Source organism: Hippoglossus hippoglossus, chromosome 15, assembly GCF_009819705.1.
Source record: "Hippoglossus hippoglossus isolate fHipHip1 chromosome 15, fHipHip1.pri, whole genome shotgun sequence".
NCBI lineage: Eukaryota > Metazoa > Chordata > Actinopteri > Pleuronectiformes > Pleuronectidae > Hippoglossus > Hippoglossus hippoglossus.
The window spans coordinates 11,764,461-11,787,142 of record NC_047165.1 but is presented as its reverse complement, the minus strand read 5'-3'; the positions used below and the strand labels follow the sequence as shown (position 1 = coordinate 11,787,142).

Here is a 22,682-nt window from a genome sequence, read left to right as displayed (position 1 = left end):
TAAAGACAAGCTGAGAAGATAACTTGCTTATGTTCTGCTGTGTTTGGTTATTTCTCTGCCAATGAACACCCTTCCTTCCACAGAGCCCATTGGAGAAACTCATCTGTCTATTCCCTGGACTGCTGCTTGGGCCCACAGCATGATCTATGGCCTCTTATCTTATCAATACACTGTAAGTGAACCACACGGCCAATATGACATCTTCAACAGCAGCACTAAGAAACCATTCAGTGTTAAGAGCACATCCTAAAACTCTTAAGGTGAACCCTTACTGTGAGATGAGCTGTGTCCAACCCCAAATCAATTTAGAGAGGATGTCTTATACTGCACTTTCTTCAATTATAATCTGATCGTAATAAATTTGTTTCAATATTTTTTTATCTTTAATATGTGCACTGTGGAGCAAATCTTTTACATTTTTTGATATTTTCATTTTTATATTTCAAGAAAGATACAGAGGGTCTGGAAATATCTCTGTATTTTATAAAATACTTACTTATATACTTATATATTATATTTATACTATACATATTTATTAAAACAACACAACATGCAAATATGATGTGAATGGCAACAATTAGTTTTGGTTGTTCTCACCGACACATTTATGATGTAATATTTAAGCAGTTGTACGAGCCGTTTATAAAGAAACGTGACGCTGTCTCCAATGGAGCCACTGCGCCACCAAATGGTAAACTGTATAATGACAAGCACAGTGGAGGACCAGGCTAAAAGAACAGGAGTGGAGAAATAAACTTGATTCAGTGATGCAGATAGATAGATAGATAGATAGATAGATAGATAGATAGATAGATATATAGATAGATATATAGATAGATAGATAGATAGATAGATAGATAGATAGATAGATAGATAGATAGATAGATAAATAGACAGTATTGTGATAGTCTTGTCATGCCTCCTCTTTTCTCTCCAGGTAACCATGTTGGAAGTCATCAGTGAGCTGGATTCACATCGCACCAACACGGTCAAGTTCTATGAACAATTCCAACACATGGAACAGACCTGCTTGGTGTTTGAGATGCTGGAAATGAATCTCTATGACCTGCTAGGGCAGCGAGAGTGGAAACCCCTTCTATGTGAGATCCACCCATTTGCCAAGCAGGTATGTAGCCCGGATCAATGCATCATGAAACATTTCTTTTTTCTCTCTGCTCTGAAAATGTTCCAACATATTTTTCATTATCATTCATCTGTCATCGGGGGGGTGTCCGTCTGCACCCTGGTGCCACAGGTTAAGAAGAAAACATGCTTTCCTCTGCACGTTCTGATATTGATCAGTTTTTGTGCCACAGATTCAGTGTCTTTGTGTAAGAAGTTATTGTACTGTGGTCAGTTTTACACACACACACACACACGCACACGCACGCACACACACACACACACACACACACACACACACACACACACACACACACACACACACACACACACACACAGAGCGTGGCGCGTCTTGTCCAATGAGCTCTCTTCTTCTCTGTCCACCTACAACCTACAACGAGGGGACCCGGATCTAGATTACGCGGCTCCAGGTTGAAGGAGCGAGGTATTGACGTAATGGCTGCAGCGCTGTGGACTCATCGTGGACAGAGATCTGTGGCTGTTGCAGGGGCAGTGACTCGGTCAACATGCAGGTCCAGGTCCACTGGCACCGCGTTAAAGTCCCAGTATGACGCGCTGGTCATTGGAGGAGGTGAGCGCTGCAGAGTCTGTGTTTAAAAGTCATGTTGCTGCTGCTGCTGTTTCCTGCAGAAGAGCTTTGTGCAAAAGTTCTGATAACGTTTGCAAAAGTACGAGTAAGCATTTGTGGTAACGCTTTCGACCACTGATCGCAATTTACAGCGTAATTGCTCCGGAATTACTGTGTAAACTTTAGGACTAACACAGCACCAGCAAAAGTATACATAACAAAAGTCTATCTATAGTGCCTGAAGAACAATAGACGCATCTGTGGGATTTTACAAAGAACTTACACTGCAGTTCATTTTTAACTATCTTTAATTACAGGGTGAGTATGACCCACTGAGATGTAATCTGGATTTTTGAAGGAATTTTCTGGCAACTCTATCCTGCATACTTTATCCTGGGCTTATTGTTACAAAGTTGAAACCAACAGTGCTTTAGATTACATCCCACATACCCTGTAGTCTCCCTGTAACTAAATGTAAAAAGGTGGGAGCTTTAGATTACAGTCTGCAAAGAGACGACTACAAACACATGTACAACTTACTGTGTGACTACAGAGAACAACAAATGTTTTGCTTTTGTCTCAAATTCTATAAAAACAAACTGATGTAACACTTCTACCCTTGACACTTATGCTGCTCCAATAAGACTTCAATAAGACAACATTTTGACAGGTGGAGCCATGAAGCCTTAAACAAATGACCATTGATGAAGTTTGTAAAGCAAACAAACAGATGTACCTTACAGTTAGCAGCCCACCCCACAATTATATTGTAGTTGGTGGCCAGATTTAAAGGTGTTGCAGAACTCCTCCCGACTTCTGACACGTCCAGATTATTGTTCATGAGGTCATAAGTACCCCGTAATGATGGAATAGGGACCTTTTGTAAGAATCCCAAATTGTTACCCTCTTCCTCCATCAATCATCATGGTAACAGGGTGATGGTCAGTATTTTACTGGTACAGACCTAGTACAAAATATGACACCGTAATTATGCATAACTTTCACGCTCATGCAAAACTGTAGAATTAGCATTTTTTAAAACATTGTGTGACATTTTTTATATTTTCTTGCAGGACACAACGGACTGGTGGCAGTGAGTTCAAGCAAATGTTTCCCAACACTTGGCAATTTGTTCCAATACATTATACAGTTTAGCAACAGGGCAAAGGTGATGGGTGTGTGTGTGTGTGTGTGTGTGTGTGTGTGTGTGTGTGTGTGTGTGTGTGTGTGTGTGTGTGTGTGTGTGTGTGTGTGCGTGTGTGTGCGTGTGCGTGTGCGTGTGTGTCTGTTTGTAGGCTGCCTATCTTCAGAAAGGAGGAGTAAAGACAGCCGTGTTGGAGCGCAGATATGTGCTGGGAGGAGCAGCTGTGTCAGAGGAGATCTTCCCTGGTAGGATGTTCCTCTGGCTGGAGAATATCTGGCTGTCGTACAGGGTCGGTTCACCCAAATTTAACAGTAAACAAACAAACAAAGAACTTTTTGTTGCTTGTTTATCTCAGTACCGATGTACTATACACTGGACCTACTTATAATTAACAGATAGAGTGTTATTTGGAATATCCAGTCTAACAGACACAAACAAACCCAAAATTGTTAGCAAGGCTCGATACCCATAGAAGTAAGCAAAGACATATTCTGTAATTTGGGTGAACTGACCCTTTAATTGTAGACCATGTATAAACACAGCAAATGAATGGTGTGGGTAATACACTGTTCTGTATTTCTAAAATGTTCACGTGTTTGTAGCTTCATACACTCTTCATACAACACTTTTGTGTGCAGGTTTCCGCTTCTCCAGATGTTCCTATTTGCTCAGTTTGTTACGACCACACATATACAGAGACCTGGAGCTCAAGGTAAACACAGATAATAATCCTAATAATAATAATACAATGGAAAAACAATTGTTTTCATCTTTGTGTATTTCTATTCAGAAACATGGGCTGAAGGTGTATATGAGAGACCCACATGCCTTCACCCCCATGTTGGAGGAGGGGGTGAACGGTGCTCCGCCCAGGTCTCTCACCCTGGGCTCAGACCTGGCCATGAACCAGAGGGAGATAGGCAAGTTCTCACAGAAGGATGCTAAGGTGATATAAGCGTTATGACAGCCTCAGCAAATGGTTGACAGTATTTACAACCCTTGTTACAGCAGTATGATGTGACACGGACTCATCCTCGTTACTCATTCTTTGACAATGATGTAACAGGCTTTCCCAGATTTTGTTGCACACCTTGAGAAGCTAGCAGGAGCCATTCAGCCTCTCTTGGATGCTCCTCCTGTCAACATTCCAGAGCTCACCTCTGGATCCCTGAGGAAGAGGCTGGCTGCAGCAAAAACACTGATGCCTCTTGCCAAATGTGGTGTGTAGGTGGATGCATGCTTGTGCAATTCACTTTTATATTTGTGATGCTAGAATAAAAAGAAGATTTACGATATACTAATTTTGTTTCGTGAAGTAGCTGAGTCATGTTATGTTTTATAGGTCTGAAACTGGGCAGAAATATTCCAGACATGTATGAGATTATAACCGCACCAATAATGAAGGTTTGTTATAAGTTAACGAAAAATGCGGCATTTCCCCCCCATTTTCTATTTGCTGTATTATGACTAACTCCTGTTTTGTGTCATAGATTCTCAATCGGTGGTTTGACTCGGAGCCACTGAGAGCGACGCTGGCTACTGATGCTGTGATCGGAGCCATGACCAGTCCAAGTAATCCTGGTAGTGGGTGAGACACATTTGAAGGCACCCTGTTTCACACACACTCACACTCACACACACACACACACACACACACACACACACACACACACACACACACACACACACACACACACACACACACACCACACACACACACACACACACACACACGCTCACAATTATCTGCAAAGGATTCAACAATGACCTCTAAAAAGGTGAATTGTACGGTCTTTCCTTGAAGGTATGTGCTTTTACACCATGTGATGGGAGAGCTGGAGAAGGAGAAAGGAGCATGGGGTTATGTGGAGGGAGGAATGGGAGGCGTGTCTGAGGCTATTGCCAGCGCTGCTCAATCCTACGGAGTTGACATTTTCACAGAGAAGGTAGAATGGTTTGATTAAATACTGCTGAATTGTTGCAGTTAATTTTGTGCGTTAATATGAATTATATTCTAACAAGTGTATATTGTATATTTATGCATACGTGTCTAAATTTTGCAGGATGTAGGGCAGGTCCTTGTTGGTTCAGATGGTGCTGCCAGAGGGGTGGTGCTAAAAGATGGCACAGAGATCTCCAGTAAAGTAGTTTTATCAAACGCTACACCTTATGTCACCTTCAAAAACCTCACGCCACAGGTAACGGAGAAATATCAACAACACACCTAACCATGCCACAATATAATATTGATAACTTCATTCTGACTTCCTGTTTTTTATTGTAGGCTGCACTTTCTCCAGAGTTTATCAAAGCCGTCGACCAGATAGACTACACGTCGCCTGTCACCAAGATCAATGGTAAATCTGTAACTCTACACCACAAATACTGAAAAGAAAAATGTTCAAGTAGTTGGGAATTGAGTTTTTTGTCAGTATTTTGTGGATGTTAAAACATTTTTTATTATATTTCTAGTGGTATATGTTAATACATACAGTATATTGATTTAATGTAAAAGATCGGATTTCAAAATAAAAGTTTGGAAAGTAAAAAGTAAGAATGGAAGAGTATATATTTAACATCAAAGTTAGTGGAGTGGAGGATGGGTTTTGGAGGAGTAGCCGGACATACAAACAGATAAACACACACACAAACCACTCCCCACTCATAGTAGTAGGATTATTGCAGCGTAAGATCAGGTCACTGCCTCGATCCTGAAGTTTCAAAGTGTATAAAATTGTAAAGCCCGAAAAAAATCGGTGTGCTGCGATTTGTAGCTGTGGCTTGTTAATTACAGTAGAGCCTGAGCTTCAGGGCTTTAGTTCTGATCCTTTGCAGCGCATTGCTTCTTAAACATAATCATAGTCTTTTCTGTTTCAAGGAAATTATCTTAGCTTTAGGGTGAAGGAATGGAGCAGTTGAAGCACAACATGCTGCATGAATTACCCCGATCCTAATTCAAGGTGGAGATACGTTAGAATGAACACTGATTCTGTGTCATGTTGCTTTACAGTGGCTGTGGACAAACTACCAAACTTCTTAGCATCTCCTACACCAGATGGTAAACCCGGACCCCACCATCAGTGCTCCATTCATCTCAACTGTGAAAGCGTGGAGTTGCTAGAGACGGCATACAAAGAGGCCATGAATGGATGTCCCTCAGTGAGGTACATACAATATATCTCTACCATGGTCCCGCACAGCATAGGGGTAAAGTTGCCTGGGATTAATAATAAAGAGTAATAATACATTTTAGTTATATAGCAGGTTCAAGCTTAAGCACAAAGTACTTTCCAAAGAAATGCAATAGTAGAGTCTGTAGATCTTATCTGAGCACGTAGCTGTTCCAGAGACGAGATACAGTAACTATAAAAGCGTCAATGGGACAGCTCAAAGTTTTTGAATAGCTGACCTTAGGGGCCTGGTTGGGCTACAATCAACCAACCAACCAGCCAACCAACCAACCAACCAGCTAACCATCAATCAAGTTGTATTTGAATGCCCGTATTCACACATCACAATTAGCCTTATACGGTGTGACATCCTCTGCCTTTAACCCTCAACAAGAGTAAGAATGAACTACCAAAGAAAACCTGTAGTAACCTCAGAGAAAGCTGTAAGTGAGGGATCCCTCTCCCAGGACGGATAGAAGTGCAATAGATGTCACATGTAACAGAGCACATCAACTAAATAACAATATTTACAACATTTATAAGAAGAGACAGTGTCCAGCTCAAATGGAGAGGTGTATCAATGTTTAAAGTAGTTGAGATAAATGCGATCTAAATTTAATGCTCGGCCAGTGCAGTGATGCTAAAACTGGGGTGATACGACAAAGGTCTTCATCTTTTTTCTTGAACTGTCTGTATGTCAGTTAATAAAGTTTGTTTGCAGACTGCTGACCGTTTGATATCAGGCATCACATATTTACATTACAAGCTTGAATATTTAGTATTTTTTTCTTATATTCCCAAATGTATATATATTATCTCCTCATTTCCCATATTTTCCTCAACATCTCACCCTTCCCCTGCTTTCCACCATATCCGCCCATCATGCTCCCCTCCTCTTGCAGACCCATGCTGGCGATGACCATCCCCTCAGTGCTGGATCCTACTCTGGCTCCCCCTGGCTGCCACGTTGTGTCCCTGTTCACCCAATTCACCCCCTACCACATAGAAGGCAGAGAGTGGACTGACCAGGACAGAGAGGCCTTCGCCGACACGGGTTGGACATTAAAAAAATCATCCAGGATTTCTTATAGCTCCAAGGGCTGAAGTTATGCATTTCTGCTACATTTACAATTACTCAAGTGCACAAGTTCTAGCATGTTTAGCTGAAAGCTGAACTTAAACATATGTTTTTCATTTTTTAAGGGAAACTATCACTTACAGTCATAAACTTTTTAAATGGTAATAATTATTTTCCAATAACTAACAAATAGTGTTAAAAGGATAGACTCTTCTATAATGTATTATGACTGATCTGATAAATTATGGTTTTCTGTGTCCTTTCAGTATTTGACTGGGTGGAGCAGTATGCCCCAGGGTTCAAAAAGTCTGTTGTGGGAAGAGACATCTTGGCTCCGCCTGACCTGGAGAGGATCTTTGGGCTGACTGGAGGGGTATACACCAAATTTACACATTGTAGAACTGAGCAGCAGATTGTAAACGTTGATACGCAGCTTATTTGTTTAACACAACTGACTGTTTAGTGGATGAGGAAGTAATCTGAGTCTTCTGCCAATCTCCACACAGGCACAGACGTGTTGTATACACTGTTAATGGATACAGATAGTTTAACCCCAACACACGAGTCAGAATCAAAGTTCACATCAACTGTGTAAAGTGACACTAACTCCCCAGTGGTGTTTGCCTCTATTTCTGAGAACTTGGGAAGTGGCAGGGTCTCTTTCTCATAATAATAAAAAGAACAATAAAACGAGATAAGAAAGAAAAGTTAATATTTCTGTTTCTTCTTTACAGAATATCTTTCATGGATCAATGTCCCTGGACCAGCTCTACCTAGCACGACCTTTTCCCTTTCTCTCAGACTATCGGTCCCCAATTAAAGGACTGTATCTGTGTGGCAGTGGCTGTCATCCAGGTATGCTTTAAATTTTCAACCCTAAGATGAGCACCGACTTTGTTGTCAATTATGTGGTTCTGATTTGTTGTCTTGTGTTAGAAGTCAATGAACCTTTGACCATTCAGATCAAATCTTATCCTCACTGCTGATGATAAAGGGATGAAATCATGTGGTGGTGTCAGGTGGCTGAGTAAGCTGCTTCAGATTTTTCTACGCAGAGCGAGGTTGATTAATTCTCATTTTGTCTGTTCAATGCTTCTCTAGGTGGTGGTGTGATGGGCTCTCCCGGATGGAACGCAGCGCTCACTGTCATCGCTGACCTGAAACGTCACTGAAACACCTGACAGCATCAGTGCGTGGTCCCTTCAACATCATTCAATCTCTTTTTTATATCTGATTCATGTGAATTTTACACTCTTTATACTAGTAACTCTCCTGACATTTAACATCAGTGCAATACTACCACACAATCCTCCTGGTCTGATGCCATGTAACTGAGCAAGCAACAAATCACCAAAGTGTCTTTGAGAAGAACTGATACTTGAAATCATAATAAAAATGATAACGGAGCCTTTTATAACCTTTGTCAAATAAATTCTAATGATTGCAAGCAATTGCGTCTAATTTTCCTTGAAAAACGTATTCACTCCAAACGGACTGATTGGTCATTTTATGTTATACAGGTAGAAAACCGATAGATATTTTCACAGAGGAAAATTTTGACTTGACATTATAGGAACATGTAGATCTGACCTGCTCAGTAATGGATGAGCGTGTACTGTCGCTTTAAGACGCAGCCCTGTGGAATAAATGGCATTAAATTATTAGGGCCCCGAGCTCCGACAGTGCGGAGGCCCTCATAAAAACACTGTCCATACATTGTCCAATCAACTCCAAACTGGACATGTATGACAAGAGTCCCGGCCTGATGACATCTACACCGAAATCCTGACTTAAAATCAGAGCGCCCCCTGGTGGAAAAAGGAAATGTCTTGTTTTTTGCACGTCTTACACTTTGATGTATTCCTCCTCGTCCATTGACCACAACCATGTCAAACTTTGTCAGAAGGGCCTCAAGACATTGATGATGAGGTCTTATGGAAACTGTGTTAGTGGCGTGGCTTCAAATTTCAACGTGTCGCCGTGACACACGGAATTGCTGTAACTTCAGTGTAAATTATTTAATCTCCGTCAAACTACATGTGTGTAAAAACAGCCCCTGTCATTTACACCATGTTTTAGCCTTAATGTCAGCTGATATCTTCCCGACGAGGTGCATTCAGGGACCGTCGGAAATGCTATCATCCTCTAGCTTAGCCACTTCTGGTGGACTTTAAGGGTTAAAACACGTTAGAGTCGAATATGAATGTCTGGAGGAATGTTATGTTTTAGTTGTTGTTTTATTACGTCTGAAGATAGGTCACTAATGTCTTCAATTGTATTGGATTCGGCTGCTACACCGTTTACCCCTGAAACTCCAAAAATGTCCTCACCCACCCCTCCATCAGCATAGGGGTGAGTAGAACTATCCCTTTAGGCTGAAAGAATAACACTTGTTTTGTGACTTACTATTTAACTCCACCCAGGCTTTATATAAGAGAACACTTCGAAGGATTCATTAAGCAAAGAATTCATTGCTGTCAGTTTGCTTTAATGCAGTGTCAGTGGTCATAGATTCTTTTGATGGCTTAGACTGTTGCAAATATGAAAAATGTATACGATCTGAAGAAAAACAAGAGTGTTTTTGACCTGAACAGATCTATTAGTCTGTATGTAGTGATAGTGATAGTGATCGCACCAACTACTACAAAAGGAGGTAAGACTCGTTTTACAACTTTAATTTGATTTACATAAAATTTCCCTGTGTGGTCTACACTTGATGGCATGGACCATAATGAGTGATTAATGGGCGTGGTCCAGCACTGCGTGACAGATGCAGGAAGTAACTTAATTAGAGATTAAAGGTATTTATTTGTATTTACACCTCATCTTTTGTTATTCACTATGATAAGTGCTGAGCCACTAATTAATGAATGGGTGTGTACTTCCCCTTCCTGTGCGATATTAACAACAGCATTAAATCCTCATTATTATTATTAGCAGTAGTAGTAGTGGAAGTAGTAGTATTGTTATAATATTAAATTCATGATTAAAGGTATTTGTATTAACACCTTATCTGTTGTTAGTGCAGCTCTGTGGCATTAATATTGGCTTTAAATCCTAATTATTATAATAATGGTTATTATTATTGTTGCTGCTGTTATAACATTTAATTAGATATTAAAGTACTTGTATTTACTGGGATAAGGACCTGTCAGTAGGGTCAGTAGTGGATGAGGGTGTACTGTCCCTCTAAGACGCAGCTCTGTAGTATTAATATTGCCTTCAAATCCTCATGATTATTATTATTATAATAATTATTATAATATTATAATTATTGTTATTATTGTTATTATAATTTAAAATGTTCTGGATGAGGGTGTACTGTCCCTTTAAGACGCAGCTCAGGGTGGACCAGCCGTTTGACGTTCCGGAAGTGGACTAAACCAAAGAGTCCCGCAGATTCGATACCGATTGTCCCGATCGAAACAAACGTGTCTAGACCAGCCGCTTACAGAAATTCGTGTGAATATCTTTTGGGGTGACACTTGAGACGATAATGCTGGATGGTTGCGCTCATGAAGTTCACCAGAGATATCTGCAGGCTCTTGGGACTCGGGAGCGGTAAGAAACGTCCCACTTTTCAAAAACTTTTTTCTAAAGTCGCTCTCAAGTTTAAAAAACGACCACACGAAGTGATAATGAAACGCGTGTGTGACAATCGAAACTGTTGTGGATACGCAACGCTGCGTTCGGGCAAATGGCTCGTTCGTGGCTGTTTTCGCCGCTGAGTCGATTCCTTGGTAAAACAATGAAAGTTCCCCCTCCTGCCAGTTACACCCTGGCTTCCACCGCTTTCGAATTCTTTGGCAGTTGGCTCCATTAAGTTGTTGTAATGCCGCACAATCAACACGTGAACACACGAAGCAAGTAATAACAAACTAATACGTGTAATAATGCATTGTGTAGCAGGAGATGTGTAAAAAGGCCCCCCGAACTAACGGATTTTAGAAGTGTCCCCCCTGCTACATATTGGTATGACAACAATGCCTCAAATAGGTGGTAAAAGCCCTGGAGCCCTGGGGTACATGCTACGTGGAGATATATGATTGACTACGTGTGTGTTCATCCAGAGATGTGTGACGTGTGTGCGTGTGTTTAAAAGTTGTGTGTGTGGTTAATGTTCACAGTTCACCTTGTTCCTCTTCTTGGTTCTCCATGTGTGTTTAGTTTCCCAGTAACACAGGCAGCAGTGCAGGCTGTAGTTTACTGACTTATACACAGTCAAAACCGCATCGGAGGCAGATCAGCATCACACAAACTGCCTCGTATTGCATCTAATCTATGTATTTGAGAGTATTCTGCTACAATAATGGGTCCAGAGTTACTCACATCAGAGTGAAAACTGAGTACTTTCCCTCTGTTTTGTGGCATTTTGTGACAGAGAGTAGTCATTTCACAAATTGTCCATGCCATTTAAACTTCCTACAGACCCCTTGGGCTCTTTGTTTTAGAAGCACTTGGTTTACTCTGCTCATTACTACTTTTAATGTTGTGCAAACACCTGTCTTTAAAAGTTCGTTTTAAAAATCACATAAAGCCCCTGACATGAGGTTGTAGTGATTGCTTCAACGGTTGCGTCATGTTCCCCATCTCTCTCTGCACAACTCTGTAGAAGAAGTAGAAGAGAAAATAGAAACCGTGAAGCTGATTTCCTGTTTTAAAGCTCCAGTCGGTGATGGTGATGATGCTCTGTAATTTTATGCATTCCTGTGGAAAGAGCTCACCTTTCAGCCGAACACTAATCTAGGCAGCCTCCTTGAAGAGGAGAAACAGAGACTCTATTGTTGCTGTTGTCCATAGATCTTGGATCATTTATTTGTTAGGAGAACATTCCGTTATACTGAAGATTTTGACCAAAAGCTTGATTCAGCGAAAGGGATGGAGTGTGTTCTTAGACAGTTGTGGTTGTTGTTGTTGTTGACGACACAGACAGCTGAAACTCCCTCCACCTTTTATGTATATTTTGAAACACCAACTCATTTTGACTTAATTTGACAGATGTGGAAAAACATGGACTAAAAGTACACATTTGATTTACTGACTTTTTTATAATCATTCTATTTATCTAATCTTATTTTAGTACATTTAAGTCAATTTGTTGGCACTGTTAAAATGACAAGGTCCTCATGTCCCAGAGAGATATTGAGGAGGGCCAGGGGCAGCTTGTGTGCATTTCCCTGCAATAAATGATCTATATTCAATGCATTGGGCCTGCACATCAAGAGGAAAACTGTAATGAGCAGTAGTAGAATCACAAACATTATGACCATTGCCTCATGATGAGTCACAGCATGAGTCACAAACCAGTTTTAAACATGTCTCTATTGTGGAAATATTCATAGTCAAGTGATATGTTTCTTTTTGTCTTGAGGTCTGTTTGCTGCTATTGGGCCTAAATCAGCTACAGGGTTTGATCTGACCACACACAAGCACACACATGTGCACACACTCACACGCTGATATCCAGGGCAGTGTTTTTTGTCTATGGTATTTTTCGACCAGTTTCTAAGAAAAGATATGGTGTTCTCACACAGCACTACCCGAGTCAGCTGTGTGTTGCACATTGGGCCTGTGGCAGTGGAAAAGTGAGATTAAACATCTCTCTCTCATTGAACAGTTCTGTTTGCATGTTTTAGACTCTTCCTGGTTCTTTTTTAAACAAACCACTCAATGTCTGTTATATATTAGTTTCTCTATCGACTGTGACAGTGGTTTGACTTGCAAGTAAGGAAGGAGCAACATGTTTTATTTACATAGTCAATGGTTTTTCTGGTTGTCAGGTTGACACACTCGCAGGAGTCTGCCATGTCACTTTACTGACATTCCACAGGGAAATGTTATTGCAAATCATATTGATTTCAAGTTAAAGATTTACATTGAATGCAAAGAGAAGTTTCATGAGATCAAATGCTTTCCATCTCATCTTCCATATGCATCAAGCATTAGGTTGGAGCGTTATTCCCCTTTTATGGGCAGGGTGCTGAAATTAAATTTGAGACGAGCTGTTCGAGCAGCGTTGCGGAGCAGAAGAACAAATGCCTCTTACACATTAATATTTGATGGAGCAGAACCAGCATACATACTGACTTGCTGGAGAGATTTTTCTTAAATGCCGTATCAATATAACACAGTTATAGAGTCATATTAAGTCATTTTGTTCTTTAGAAAACACTAAAGTCAGCAGAAAACAGTGTAATCAGGCTCAGAGGAGTTAATGTGCTGTGTATTTCCCAACAGGCCCCCCTGTCCAGCAGCAGGAAACGCCGATGGACTGTGGTGCAGCAACCCCTGACGCAAGGGATGATGCCACTTTGTCACAGGTAATCAAATAGTGTCAGACTGACAATGTCAGGACTGCAATGTCAGGACTGCAAGGGTGAAGGTACAACTTGCAAAGCTGAATTCACTGTGTGTGTTTGTTTAGGATGCCTTAAATGGAGAGGAAGATTTGAGCGAGGAGGAGAAGGTCAGACGGAAGGCAGAGCGACGCAAAGCCAAGAGGAAGGTTAGGGAACGAATCCTTACACCCTTTAAAGATACACATTTGTCGCCATATTTAATAAGTGAAGTCTACTTTGCTACATATGATGGGTGATATGTGAAGTACTGCATCTTGTTTCAGCGCCGTCGGAAACGTAAGAAGCAGGAGCAGGTGAAGCAAAATGAGAATGCTGAGCAGGTAACAGTCACATTATTTATCCTGGGAATGCACTCAGCCTTTACTGTTATACACAATACATATATATAATTATATGCGCCGACATGCTAGGATGACGAAGACGAGGAGGGAGGTGCAGAGTCTGAACTGGACGAGAGCGAGTCGGATGCAGAGGTTGGGGCTGAGGAGGAGAAACCGAGAGAGCAAAAAGAGGAGAAAAAGGAGGCAAAGTCGTCTGCCTTGCTGAAAAGTGCCGCCGCTCCAGTCATCCCTCCGCCAGGAATCAAAGCAAATGAGAAGAGCAACGGCAGACCCACTGAAGAGGTAGGGCCACTGTACTGGAGTGTTATGTATGTATATCTCCTCTGTTGCTATCATTTTAGTTATTAGCCATTGGCGCTCAACTCCAAAACACCTGTATGCTTGGAGTCCTGGATGACACATGACTGAACTCCAATGACTTTGTCCTTCTCTCCCACAGGAGCCTGAATGGGACGTGAGCTGTGCCTTCTTTGCTAACGCTGCTAGCCATATCAAACCCAAAGGATCAAGTCGCAAGTCCAAAGAAAATAAGGAGAACGAGGCCAGGAGAGAGGTGAATGAATGCTAATGCAAAATGAGAAGGAAAAGCTAGAGGTCCTGTCATAACTTTCCATCTCCCAGTGGCATGAGGGTTGTTTTTACCAGCAGCTCAGCAGGAATGAGTTGACAGACCTCTGATAATCGCCATCGATAATCATAATCATCCATTGTTGTTGAGCAGTCAAATAAATGAAGAGTTGTTACTAGAATGCAGTGACATGACAACAGTTGTTCAGGGTGAGAGAACAAGAGAAAGCACAGTTATACCCTACATCGGTTTTCAATGACTACATCCTCTACTCTCTCCTGTTATTACATGCAATAGGTCAAATGGTCAAGAAATAATCTTTCTAATTGATCATAATTTTTGTCTTATTTGTTCGTCACTCACATAATTTTGTATTCTATATTTAAATCTGGATAACTTTCCTCAAAAATCAACACAGTGGCCAAATGTAATTATTCTAATACCCGTTATCTCAACACATAAATTCAGCTCGTAGGTATAATGGTGTGATTGTTTACGTCAGGTCGGCCTCAAATTTCTGGCCTGAATTTGTTCAGTCTGTCCCTGGTTGCATCATTGCAATCATCATTGCGTCTGGCAGCTCTAAAGTCCGATGTGTGGCTAAGTGGACCTTGGACCATGAAAGAACGAGAACTACTATGTCACAGCTGTAGCATGAAGCTTAGACCTCGGTCCTTAGTGTCTTGAATCAGGCTAATCCCAAGGGCAGCAGCCTAATGGTCCGAATGGCGTGTCATTCCCCGACTCTCTCACCCAGTTTCTGGTCTCTTCTTCGCCATCTCTGTCAAAAAGAGGCAAAAATAAAAATACTTAACAAAACTATAACGTCTATATGTCCATATGCATTCCTTTGTCAGTAGGAAATGCATTTATATAGTTTATGCATTTAAATTGGAAAGGTAAACCTTATATCCTTTCCAGAACTTAATGAACAAGCACATTTGCACAGCTGTGAACATGAACTGATGAAAAAAGTATTTTTCTTGCAGACAAATGGAACTGACACAACCACAACCAAGAAAAGCGCATCACTGACAGGTAAGAAACGTGTTTTTCTAAAAAAAAAAAAAAAAAGCAGCATCGATAACCAGCCTTTTAAAAGCATTTAAGCGTTGGAGGAAATTGCTGATCACAAGTATCCCTGACTGTCAGAGTGCAGCGCTGCGTTCAGTCAAGCACTCAAGCTGGCGACTCACCAGAGAATAATGTACAAGCATTTTTCTCTTGTTTCTCGCAGAAAAAGGGATAAAGCTGGTGCAAGAGGGGCAGTATGCACAAGCAGTCATTATGTTTACAGATGCCATCAAATGTGATCCAAAGGATAACAGGTACATCATGATTTGTTTGAAGCAAAGGATTTAGCCTTATTATTTAAGACACATTTAACATCGTCAACATCATTTTGCTTTTTTTTTAAATTACGCAGGTTCTTTGGGAATCGCTCCTATTGCTACTACTGCTTGGAGCAGTACCCGCAAGCCTTGGCAGACGCCGAACGCTCAATTCAGTTGGCTCCAGACTGGCCCAAAGGACATTTCCGCAAGGGCAGTGCTCTCATGGGCATGAAGGTGTGTAAAGGTTACCGTGGTCATGTGATACAGCTTGTAATTAAAACTATATCTACTGAATAGCCTCATGTTTAAGCCTTTGTGGTAAGGTTTGCTTGTACTAACTGACTTTGTGGGTCTTTGTGTGTTTTGTAGCGGTACAGTGAGGCAGAGAAGGCTATGGAGCAGGTGCTAAAACTGGACAAAGACTGTGAGGAGGCTGCCAATGACCTCATTAACTGTAAAGTGCTGCAGTTGATGGTAAAAACACCCACAAACTATATGTTAGAGGTGTTTCCTGTAAGATTATTAGCTGTGAATTGTACACATTTTTGAAGCAAGATTATTCGGATTTAAAGCTTGATTCCTGTGATTGTATTTTTATGATTTGTCTTAAATTTTTTCTCTGTTCTTTCCACAGGATCTTGGTTTTGAAGAAATGCAAAGCGTCCAACTGCTGGAGAAATTTTCAACCGTGCAGGCAGTTCAGACCGCTTGTTTGGATGCAGCCAGGGGTAAGAACACGTGTACAAATATGATTAAAAAGGAGGCCTGTGTTTTCTCTTTGTAACACTGCAGAGCAGTAATGTATAGAAGAGCCTGGATGCCAAGATCATACAGTTTTTGTTTACATTCTGTTGATAAAACGCCTTTGTTTTCCAGCTGGGGGTCAGGATCCATCAGTTGTGCAACCTGGGTACGTAGGTGACTGTTTGTTTGTCCGATCAAAGCTATTGGTAATACAGGTTAGGAGCCTCTCTTGTGGCTAAGATAGATTCTGTCCACCTTGGTTTACGCATTTGTTTTGTAGTTTGTCACACTTTACATGTTCTATTGATGAAGTATCATTGATTGATTGATGTATTTAGACTTTTTTAATGTATTTTGTAATGTTTTTAGTTTCATTCTGTCTCTTTCTCCTTCCTCCAGAAGCCCTTGTCCATCTCTCTGGGTAGGAAATGTGACGACGGAGCTATCGGAAAAACATTTATGGGACCTTTTTAAAATGTACGACCCCCAGAATATTTCATACTTATGAGTTGAGATCAGATCAGTAATCAAATGACTTGATAGACATTTCAGCAAACACTAGTGTTCTACGTCTCTGAACAGAAACACGGATATAATATAATATAATATATATATAATATTTAACCAAAGTGGTTATCGACTTGTCTGTTAAGTTGTTTGCTTTACATTGCAGGCATGGTGAGATAGAGAGTATTCGTGTGCTGCATGAGAGATTCTGTGCCTTCGTCAACTTCAAGAATGCAAACATGGCGTCTCGCGCAATGGAGAAACTAAATGTGAGCATATACTGTACCTGGTTCTCCCGTCTCAATCTGTTTTTAAAGAACATGGTTACAGCGTTAACAGCTGCGTGTATGCTTCCTATTACAGGGTTATTGTATTGAGAACACGCGCTTAGTGGTGCGCTACCCTGACCGTCGCACTCAGAGGGTCCTCCCCATTCCACTTAAGACCGTTCTCCCAGTCACACAGCAGGCAGGAGCAGCTGCTACTGGGTAAGACGCACTTCAGCCTCATTGTAGAAACTCTCATTTTAATTTCTTTTATACTTAATAAAGCTCTGTGTTCCTCTCTAATCTCTGCATGTGTAACCTTCCTCTCTGCCCAGACCTCGACGACGTGGTCCAGTGAACGGAGACGAGTGTTACTTCTGGAGAACCACTGGCTGCCATTTTGGGGACAAATGCCGCTACAAACACATTCCTGATCAGAAAAGCAAGGACAGGAAGCCCTGGCAGCCTTGAGCTCTGTTTACTCTCTGCCTCAGTAATGTGCAGGAAACTGGGATAACACAGACAGAGCCACAGGACTGGATCTGGTTTTCTGGGCTAAGAATTTTAAGTGTGGCAGAACGGACCAGAGGAGTCAGATGGATGAGAGTCAGCACTTGGGCTGAAGGGCTGGGATAGTCCCACGTGTGCCTCAAAGAACCAGGAGTATGAAGGTTTTTATTTCAACCAAAGACTATACTGTAGCATCAAAATCCCCTGATAAAGTATTTGTTTCAGATGAAAACCTTCATATTTGTAGTTCCTCATGGTGCACAGTGTCCTGTTCCTTCTCTAAGAGGTACAGCTGCCCCCTCCCCCCACCCCCTTTACGAAAAAGACGGAGGAAGTGAAACTGCCGGGATTCGTTGGAGAAAAGTAAAGACTGCCATGTGACAAAGCAATAAAAGGAGTCTGCATGGATTTTGCAGGCCAAGGCTTTTCAGTGATGATCCTGGTGACCTTCCTTCTTTCACAGGTCATGAAGCAGTGTTCCTCCCCATTTTAAATGTACAGTAACTTCATAATTATGACTTTAAGTCTGTGAACCAGATTCATTTTTTACAGTTTAGGTTTATCAGAGATTCACAACTGCTCACATCATTCTGCGGTTCATACTTGGGCTCCATTTTCTTACATTTTGTCTCTGTGCCAATACCAGCACATTGTCCCCCAGACCAAAGACTTGCAAACAGACGTACTTATGACTTCAACTCAGTTCAGTTCCTCCCGTAGCTTGACAAGGTTTTTCTTTAAGCCAGTAAACATCAGAGATCCAGAGAGGTGCCTTCACTATGTGGTATGTAGCCTTTAGTTAAAACGATCAACAGTGGGCTACTGGACATCAAGACCCACAGACTGAACTTGAGGGATTGCAGGATTGTATGTATTATTGCATGAATTAAATGTATATGTCACTTTATTTACTTACTGGCTGCCCTATAGTTGAACAATTGAATACACACACTGCGTGTCTGAGTTGCGTAGGACCTATTGTCCTTTAATAATAATACCTGTCGGGTGTAGAAGAAGAAATACAAACACCTGACAATGTCATGCAGTCTAGTGGAATACAAACCGTCTTTATGAGGGCTGGAGTGTTCACCGTGTAGGTGGGACTCTGTCAGAGAGGTGGTGGTAATTCTGAGGCCTTAGTTTTTGGTTTTGTTGTGGAGGATTGTATGAAATGTCAAGTGTCAAGTTCTTTACTTCTCCCCGACTCTTCAGAAAGCAGCAATCTGTTTACACGAAAAAAACAACCTTCATTCATTCATTTATCTCAGCATTAGTATTGGCAATGTGCTTTCTTGGTATTTTTGCTTCGAATACGTCACAGTGCTTTTTGTCTATGCAAATGAAAAGTGCCAGTTCGATTGTTATTTCTCTCTCTCTCGCTCTCTCTCTCTCTGACTCACATACAGACACACACCCACAGCGCCTCCTGCATTAATAGTCAGTTTTTTTAAGGTTGTTAATGTCAATGACTGACGTAAATCGTGTTTTCTTTGACAAACTAGTGTACTATGAGACAGTGCCTTACAAAAAAAAAAACCACTCAGTCGTGTGCATGTGTCTTTAAGGGCCATGTGTGTTTACACGATCCATTAACAGAAGTTTTGAACCTTGAAAATCAGTATTTTTGACCTTATGGCCTCCTTCTCAGTATTTCAGTGAACCAAAGAATGCTTCACCTGACAGCTCCGCAGTGAAAACAGCTTTGTTCTTTCCCAAGTTTCAACACTAGACTGAACATTCGGCATGTGTCTAACATTTACAGCCATGACACCTGGTTTAAATCCACACTACATTCACTTGTAAACTACACACAGCATTGTGAGAGTATTTATTACTTTATTTATATCAGAGTTTTTCTTTTCTTTTTCTTTTTTACAACAGACCTTGGGAGCGAAATTTAGCTTAGAAACTTTAGTCTGTATTTTATGTTAAGGGAAATGCTTAGGTCTGGCTGTAGAGTCCAGCGTTAAAAACTGTCACATGCTTCCACTTCTGCTTTTCTCATTACTCTCTGTCTTGTGGCTAAAACTTGTGAAAAAGGAATTGGATCGCAAACTTTCAAACTGCACTTGTATATTTTGCTTGTTTCTTATTTGACTGGTGCTGCACAGTTTATTTAATTTTGCAGACTTGAAATGCATTGGAAATCACCATCGGTTATTTTAATTTACCATCAGGCTCTTTGTTAGGTTTTTAAAAATTCTTATTACCCACTTTTAAACTGTGTCAGGAAAATGCATAATTAATCATAATGTACACACTGATCAACCAGAGCACTGCAATCCTGTTAATCCCCCAAATATTTTGTATTGTCACACTGCAAAGAAGAGTATTTTATATTTAATAAATGAACTACCTATACCACATATGTCTGAGTCTATACATGCCTAATGGCACAAATTGTGGATAAAATGAGTTTTGTTGTTTTCCACAAGATGGCAGTATTGCACTTGAAACATGTCAGCAGTTTATGCAATGAATCTTTTTTGGAGTTTCCGGAACCATTCATCTTATTTGGAGTTTCCGGAACCAAAACGTTTCCCAAAATTATTCCTCATGCTCAAAACCACCAAGAAGTAAATCAAAGCAGGCCGGGTCGGTGCGGGGGGAATATGGTAACCCTGTCATCACTAGAAGAAGACACTTGTGTGGCCGGCATGAAAGAAAGATGAGGGATCCTGTGACCACGCAGACCAGTGAGAGATGGAGACATGACTAACATTACTGAGGACGTGTGGGAAAAGCAACCATTGTGCCGCAGATGACATTGTGAATATAGAGAAACTGGCCTGACGCCACCTGCGAATGTGTGAGAGAGCAAGATGCTGCAAAATTAAAGGGACCCTCTGCCAATTTTACACATACAGTTTAGTTTACTGTTTAGAATGAGAAATTTACAGTGTGTGAAAGTAATTGTATCAAGTAAAAAACTAATATGATAATGTCATCAGGGTCGTCTCAGCTTTGGCTGAAGACGTAAACATTTCAACAGAACACCTACATTAAAAGACAAGAGGTGTAGGGTTTGGAAGAAGAGGGAATTCACAAAGGAAGCAGGGGTGGTTGAATTAAAGAAGCTTTCGAGATGCATTATGGGATATGTAGGATCCAGGGTTTTTTAAGCTTGAGCTGGATATGTTTGCCTCCACTGTGAAGATTTTTTACTTTTTTAATTCCCCGATGTGTTAATGAAGTACAATTTAAAACTGCAATAATATTAATAATGCTTTATTTAAAGAGCCCTTTTCAAAATCCATGTTACAAAGTGCTTCACTATGGCAGCAAAATAAAACAGACTAATCCTTATTCCATCAGAAAAAGTCTGTTTTAAATGGAACAGGTTCAGACATTTTGATGCATAATTACCATGAGGAAAACAGAAATGGGGAAATTAAAACTCAAATAAAATCAGGGAAGCCAGTGAAGTCTTAAGAAAAGAATTGAAATACATCACTGACTCGACTGACCTTATCTCCCCAGGCAGGCAGTATGCAATTCCTTAAAAGTTATTGATTTTAGTCTGAATGGTTATTTAAAATGTTTCTGTCATTGCATATCAGATTTAAGTGGGTGTGTGAAGGTGTACACGCTTAACACTCTGCATTTTAACCCCAGTTCAGGTCATGTTTGGCTTACAGTCAAATGTTTGCCACCTTCAGGTTGAGGCGACGATGACCTTTGATTCTCGATCTAATGGGGTCAACCTAAGAGTTACACAGCACACCTTCTATACAGTGTGTGTGTGTGTGTGTGTGTGTGTGTGTGTGTGTGTGTGTGTCTACATGCTCCTATATTGCCTCTCTGAAAGTAAAAGCATTATGAAAGCCTGGAGAGAAGGCGGTGGGGGTGAGCATGGGGAGGTGCTGTGTCGTTTGAAAAGGCACTTGTTTATTGTTGGAGAGCGTGTATTTATTTCATGCCTCCACAGATTGTGGGTTAAGGGCAGAGCCGGCTCGGTCGGCGTAATTAGAGAGGTGGAAACAGAGCGAGAGCGAGAAAGAGAGAGAGAGAGAGAGAAAGAAAGAGAGCGAGAGCTGGCTTGCTCAGATACTCTATAACACACTCTCTCTCTCTCTCTCTCTCTCTCTCTCACACACACACACACACACACACACACACACACACACACACACACACACTGAGCTATTAAGTATTGGCACATAGGCAGGGACACCTGTCTAGTCTAGTTTAATTAGTCTGATATGCAACAGTGCATCACAAGGTATAATGGAGGGATGTCACACACAGCACATAGCAATGATGTTTGTATTTTTAACCTCAGCAGCCCCTTTTTTCACTTTCCCTTTCTCCTCCCTCCTCACCTCTCTCTTTCCTCTCCCCGTCAGCCTTGGAGATCCCTCTGATTTGGACCGGCTAATAGGGGGTCTGCTCTTCCTGTTCGGGGTTTACAACTCAGGGAGGGACCACCATCTCGCCACCCAGTTGCACCAATTACAGCTTCAAAAGCGTTTAGCAAGGGGGTCCAAAAGTCTGAGACCACTTTCAAACGTTACAGTATGTGCAATGTAATTTTTTTTTCACCCTTTTGGAAATCAGAATACAAAATGTTTTTACGGTGTTAGTCGATGTTTTGGTTGCTACCTCCCCGGTCACTACTGTAATTTTTCATGCCTATGAATAACCTGCGCTGCCTAGAAAAAGGTACCCGCTGAGGTTTACTTGAACAACTGAAGTACAGTTTATCAACACAACAACCCAAGGCCCAAAATGTCCATGTTGCTAAATTGGTCCCAAATCCTCCTGAAATGGCTCAAAACATAAATAAACAAGTTTGGAACATGTAGAAAGGCCTGAGCAGGAACCTGAGCGGGATGAGGGCCGAGCACTGAAGTGACCTCGGCCGTGAACAGGACTCTTCCCTCATCTTTTAAATCCGAATCTACACTGATGAGTTAAATCTTTATGCTTTCTATACCATAATGACACGTT

At 41.1% G+C, this 22,682-nt stretch overlaps 2 protein-coding genes across 2 annotated transcripts; both read left to right on the top strand.

The window, feature by feature from the left end:
• Positions 1-1,522: 1,522 nt before the first annotated feature.
• pyroxd2 (pyridine nucleotide-disulphide oxidoreductase domain 2) lies at positions 1,523-8,648 on the top strand. Its single transcript, XM_034608278.1, has 16 exons — positions 1,523-1,714; positions 2,785-2,804; positions 3,007-3,100; positions 3,494-3,567; positions 3,646-3,801; positions 3,922-4,075; positions 4,198-4,259; positions 4,346-4,443; positions 4,660-4,801; positions 4,919-5,053; positions 5,140-5,212; positions 5,866-6,019; positions 6,928-7,079; positions 7,370-7,476; positions 7,838-7,958; positions 8,205-8,648. The coding sequence occupies exons 1-16, from the start codon at positions 1,579-1,581 to the stop codon at positions 8,273-8,275; spliced, it is 1,749 nt and encodes a 582-aa protein (XP_034464169.1). The 5' UTR covers positions 1,523-1,578; the 3' UTR covers positions 8,276-8,648.
• A 1,818-nt stretch (positions 8,649-10,466) lies between these two features.
• Positions 10,467-20,096, top strand: zgc:123010 (uncharacterized protein LOC641500 homolog). Its single transcript, XM_034608280.1, has 16 exons — positions 10,467-10,664; positions 13,341-13,423; positions 13,528-13,608; positions 13,726-13,782; positions 13,873-14,085; positions 14,243-14,356; positions 15,361-15,409; positions 15,609-15,699; positions 15,798-15,939; positions 16,075-16,179; positions 16,340-16,433; positions 16,582-16,615; positions 16,849-16,926; positions 17,123-17,225; positions 17,320-17,444; positions 17,558-20,096. Exons 1-16 carry the CDS (start codon positions 10,607-10,609, stop codon positions 17,691-17,693), a joined length of 1,563 nt encoding a protein of 520 aa, XP_034464171.1. The 5' UTR covers positions 10,467-10,606; the 3' UTR covers positions 17,694-20,096.
• The last annotated feature ends 2,586 nt before the right edge of the window (positions 20,097-22,682 follow it).